This window comes from Gavialis gangeticus, unplaced genomic scaffold (genome assembly GCF_001723915.1).
Source record: "Gavialis gangeticus isolate Ggan-Ray unplaced genomic scaffold, GavGan_comp1, whole genome shotgun sequence".
NCBI classification, from domain to species: domain Eukaryota; kingdom Metazoa; phylum Chordata; order Crocodylia; family Gavialidae; genus Gavialis; species Gavialis gangeticus.
In genome coordinates, this window is record NW_017728998.1 from 48,659,978 (window position 1) to 48,664,781 (window position 4,804).

Below are 4,804 nucleotides of genomic sequence, written 5' to 3' on the forward strand. Positions count from 1 at the left end.
GCACCCCTCCCCCCATCCCCACACACCCCAGCACTTCTTAGGGTGGATGCGACCTCCTGGTACAGGGTTGCGCAAATCCAGGGTCAAGCCCCGGAGCTGCCACTGCGCCACTGTCAGTAGACCGACAACAGCAACTGGAGTGTGGCCAGGTCCAGTTCACCTGCCTGTCGCACCCTCATCTGTTTTACTTCCAGGCAGGGACTAGCCACCGGCCTGGGTGCTCCTTGCCACACAGACAGACATTGCTCGGCCAAGAGAGGCTTTCTTGAGGGCTTCATCTATCACATGACATCGCCTGACAAATTCTCTTTCCCGCTCCAGGCAGCTGCCATGCTGATGCAGACCAAGGTGAAGACAGAGCTTGAGATCTGACCCATTGGCTAGACCCACCTTCCGGATACAACCGTGCCTGACCTTCAAAAGACCAGTTGCAGGAGCCCAAATGCAGCGGAACAACCCAAAGAGCAGGAGCTGAGGCCTGTGGGGTTGAGCCCCACAGAAACCGATCTGCCAAGTTGAACCATTGCTTCTGTGAGGGCACATCTGTGGCCACCAGCAAGTAGCCAAAGTTGGGAATGGCAGCTTCTGTTGCCACCAAGACAGCTTGGAAGCTGCGTGAGTATCGGTTGTGGTGGTTCTCCCTGTCCTTTGTTAGATAGGACACTCAGGTGCCACCAGGTGTTGTCAGCCACATCTCTTAGAAAGAAAATTGAGGCAAAGTATAGGGTATTCCTCTTTCTGTCATCAGAAAATAGTTGTTAAGTTCTGTTTTTTTTAGATTCATTCTCATACTCTTTTTCTCAGGCAAACAATACATTTTCAGATGATATTAATGTTATACAGGAACTGCTGGGCAACTGATTTGAGCCCCTTACAGACACCAGCTCTGCCACAGGATGTGATGCATGTCTGGTATCAGTTGTCTCTTTTGGTTGTTTTATACTGTTGCCCTCAATGTGACTACAAGTGCAGTAGTTTCTTGAACCACATTTGGAAGGGCAAGATGATCCTTTAGACCTGTATACCCTCCCCTCCTGGTACTGTCTCTGGTGCCAGCAGAACAGATTTATCAGGTTCTAATTGTTTGCTTTTTTGTGTCTCTGAACACAAGTGATAAAGCGATAGAGTGATAAAGCAGCTGTGGGGTGCCCAAGACAGAACAGAAGAATGGATCCTTGTGGCAAATTATATTTAGGGGAGAGGTGCAAAGAATGGGTAGGAGGCATAGGAAGCAGTTGTTTTTTTCTAAATATGTGTTCTGTGGTAACTGTTGGAGATCCAGAAATGGATTAGTAGGAATATAGTCATGGTATATTGCTAGCTAATGTGCATTAACAGAGCCTGTATAGTGCCTGTCCTTGCTGTATACCCATTATTGGTAAAGACTTCTGTTCATACTTTCCAGGCAAAAAAAGACTGTCCTCACTTCCTCTCCTCAAATTCTGGGAGTCATAAGTTATTGGAAAAACAAGTGCATGGTCAGTTTCAGATCTGCAGTCCATTTCACTTGAGAAGAGAATCTAATTTCTTCATCTTTAATATGACTATACCTTACCCTGTTTTAGCATCCTTCATCATAAGAATTCTGAGTGATAGAAAAAGATTTCATCAGGATAATTACGAGTTTAAGGTTGCTGAGCCAGTATGTAATAGCAGTTTATGAAAAAGTGTGGAGGTTTAAGAAAGTCAGCACTTTAGAGAGACAGGGTGCCACTAGTAAAAAGTTATGTGATATTTATAATCAAAGGGATGAAGGCTTCAAAGACTCTTGAAAATTGTAGCAAATTGTTATGCTATCAAAGAGGAGCTGCTGACACCTCACAATAATAGACTTCAGCGCGTGCACCATTGAGTCTTTAAGAATCAGTGAGTCCCCTAACACCAAAGGAAAATTTATTGAGCTAGTATTGTTTATGACTTTTCATTCCTTGCGTACAAATATACTGAGGTTTCGTATTGTCACATAAGTCTTTCACTATAGTGTAAGTACATCTTAAGCAAGTGTCCCTTCTCCCTCATTTAATTAATGACCTAATTACAGTTGTAACATGAAAGATGTTTCTCTAGCTAATGTGAAACTTGCATAGTTTCATTTTCAGGAAGGTGCTTTGAGATCTCGGATCAAAGTGCATATAATTATTTTATTATTCCTGCTGTCTACCGTACTTTTGGATTAGTGACACTTGTTGAGTGAGCTGCTTCTCACACCCTGTTATCAAAATGAAGGCTGGATTAGCTACTACCTAATATTTCTATAACCACATTTTATAACCAATTTTATACAAATGTAATGTTCTTTTTAAAAAAAAGAACTTTGAGGGTTTAACGTAGAAAATTGATAAATATACCTGCCAGCACTTTGGGTGGGTTAAAATGTCCTTTGATGTAAAACTAAAATAGCTCTGTCTACGCAAACATAGTTTGACTGCATTTCCTCTTCACCTTCATTGTGGACTTGTCTCTTTCAGGAGTGCTTGGGAAATTCCTGCACTATTTTCTCTCGCACAGTTTTCATAAAAGAAACTTTCCTTTTTTTCCATAAGCAGTCTTTCTTTTTAGTCTCCATTTTCATATTAATCTCCATAAAACATAATCCTCTTCATCTTTTCAATAAGGAAATCCTTTTTCACTGCCACAGGCTTGCTGTATTGTTCTGCTTCACCTGTGTTACATAGTGAGAACACAGACAAAACCTCTGCCAAAGCCTTGGTAGACAGGAACTCCACCTGTAACAGGTGCTGAGTCTATTTTTTCTCTGTAAGATAGCATGCAGCACTACTACTAATGTGCCAGTTTGGCTGAGGCAGGGTAGTCTTCACTTCTATTCTCCAAGACAGCATTAGGGAGTCTTCCTTTAAATGGCTGGTAGGTGCTTCGTACAATGTCAGCTTCTGTGACAATTTATCTTGTCCAGAGAGTGGATCCAGATATAACAGGTAAAATAGCTTTGGTAAGCATTATGCTGGAGCCCAGCAAATTCTCTTTCTAAAATCTCTTGAACTGCTACTAGTGAGAGAAGTCAGTCATTGGTAACCACACTGACTAAAATAGGATCATAAAGGGTGATCAGCAGACACTGCAAAGAAAATAGAGCTTACAGAGCCAAGAGCAGCTGTTGCAGGAAAGATATGTAGCATGGTTTCTTATCTAAACACTAGGTTGCTGCAGCTTGTCTAGTGGAAGCTGGGAAGTCATTGTGAAGAACAAGGGTTCTTAGCTTCTTATGGGGGAGCTATACAAGAAGAATTGTTTGTAGTGATTATTTGTTCACTTTGTTTTATACAGAAGAGATCATAGCTCACAGCAGCAATGTGTCTTCACTGGTTCTGGGCAAAAGTTCGGGTCGACTGCTGGCAACTGGAGGAGATGACTGTCGAGTCAATATCTGGTCAGTTAACAAGCCCAACTGCATCATGGTAAGAGCTGGGTGGTTTTCAGCTTGCTTGGGGGTACAGGCACAAGCTGCAAGGTTGGAGTGATGGGGTTCATCCCTGATCCATAGCATATCAGTGCAGCTGAATGCATGATACTAGCATGAGTTAGACTGACCTGAATCTGACTTGAAAAAGAAACAGTAATCTGCTTTGTAGTTTTTCTTCAAACAATTCAGGATGTCTGACCACTTCAGTTTCATATGGGCCTTAGATTTACCCAGGTAATAAATCTTGGTTCTGTTGTTACTGGATGACAAATAATTAAATGCTTAATTTTAGGGCAGGTTTTATAGCTCAACATTTATGATGGTCATCTGCCTCATATTCACTATATGCATCTACACATTCATTACTGCACTGTAATTATGGTGCATTAAGTTTAATACCTATAACGACGGGTATTAAATGTACCGTAATCGGCACTACTCTAAATTAGTGGAGATGAATTTTTTTTAGTGACGTTAATGTGCATTAGACTAAATCTACAGCACACTAGCAGATTAGCACGGGTTTTGCCTGCTACACTAATGCACAGTCGAATTAGTCTTCTGCACATTAAGCATCTTGTGTAGATGCGCCCACTGTCTATCAGTGTGCTGAAATGGCATATGGAGTTGATCCTTCATAGGGAGGGAGCATCTGTGCACCATATACTAGACTTCACTGCAATTAGAGTTAAATTTCCAGAGTAATACAGGGTGACTTGAGCACATACTAATCATAAAGGCATCTTTTATTCATTTATGCTGCCTCCTCTTTATTTGATTTGGTGGTGTGGAAGCTAAGCTAGGCAGAGAGAGTTGCTGCAGGGATACTGAAAGAAGACTGTTTCCCCTTTTTCTTTCATAGTATCATAGTGCTTAGGGTCAGAAGGGACCTAAACAAATGATCAGGTCCAACCCCCTACCCCAGGCAGGAACGAGTGCTGGGGTCATAATACCCCAGCCAAATATCTATCCAGCCTCCTCTTGAAGACCCCCAAGGTAGGAGAGAGCACCACCTCCCTTGGGAGTCCATTCCAGATCCTGGCAGCCCTAACCATGAAGTAATGCCTCCTGATGTCCAGCCTGAACCTTCTCTCTAACAATTTGTGGCTGTTATTCCTAGTAACCCCCATCGGTGCCCAGAGGAACAGCCCTCCCCCCGCCAGTGAGTTTGTAAACGGCCACCAGATCCCCTCTCAGCCTTCTCTTGCGGAGGCTGAATAGATTCAGGCCCTTTAGCCTCTCTTCAAAGGGCCTGCCCTGCTGCCCCTTGACCATGCAAGTGGTCTTTAAATTTCAGCAACTCTTGCATTTGTTTAATACTTGCCCACTTCACCTTAACGGGGCCATGCTGGGTTGGCTGTCCCACAGCGTTGGGAGGGGGGC

The 4,804-nt window shown here is 43.0% G+C and overlaps 1 protein-coding gene across 2 annotated transcripts in view; it reads left to right on the forward strand.

Annotated features, from left to right (window-relative positions):
* Nucleotides 1-4,804, forward strand: part of KATNB1 (katanin regulatory subunit B1) — a 45,221-nt gene that overhangs the window by 361 nt on the left and 40,056 nt on the right. For both annotated transcript variants that reach the window (XM_019505893.1, XM_019505894.1), the window contains exons 2-3: nt 322-615; nt 3,286-3,416. In XM_019505893.1, coding sequence (XP_019361438.1) covers nt 576-615; nt 3,286-3,416 — 171 coding nt within the window. In that variant the 5' untranslated portion in view covers nt 322-575. The remainder of the gene's footprint in view (nt 1-321; nt 616-3,285; nt 3,417-4,804) is intronic.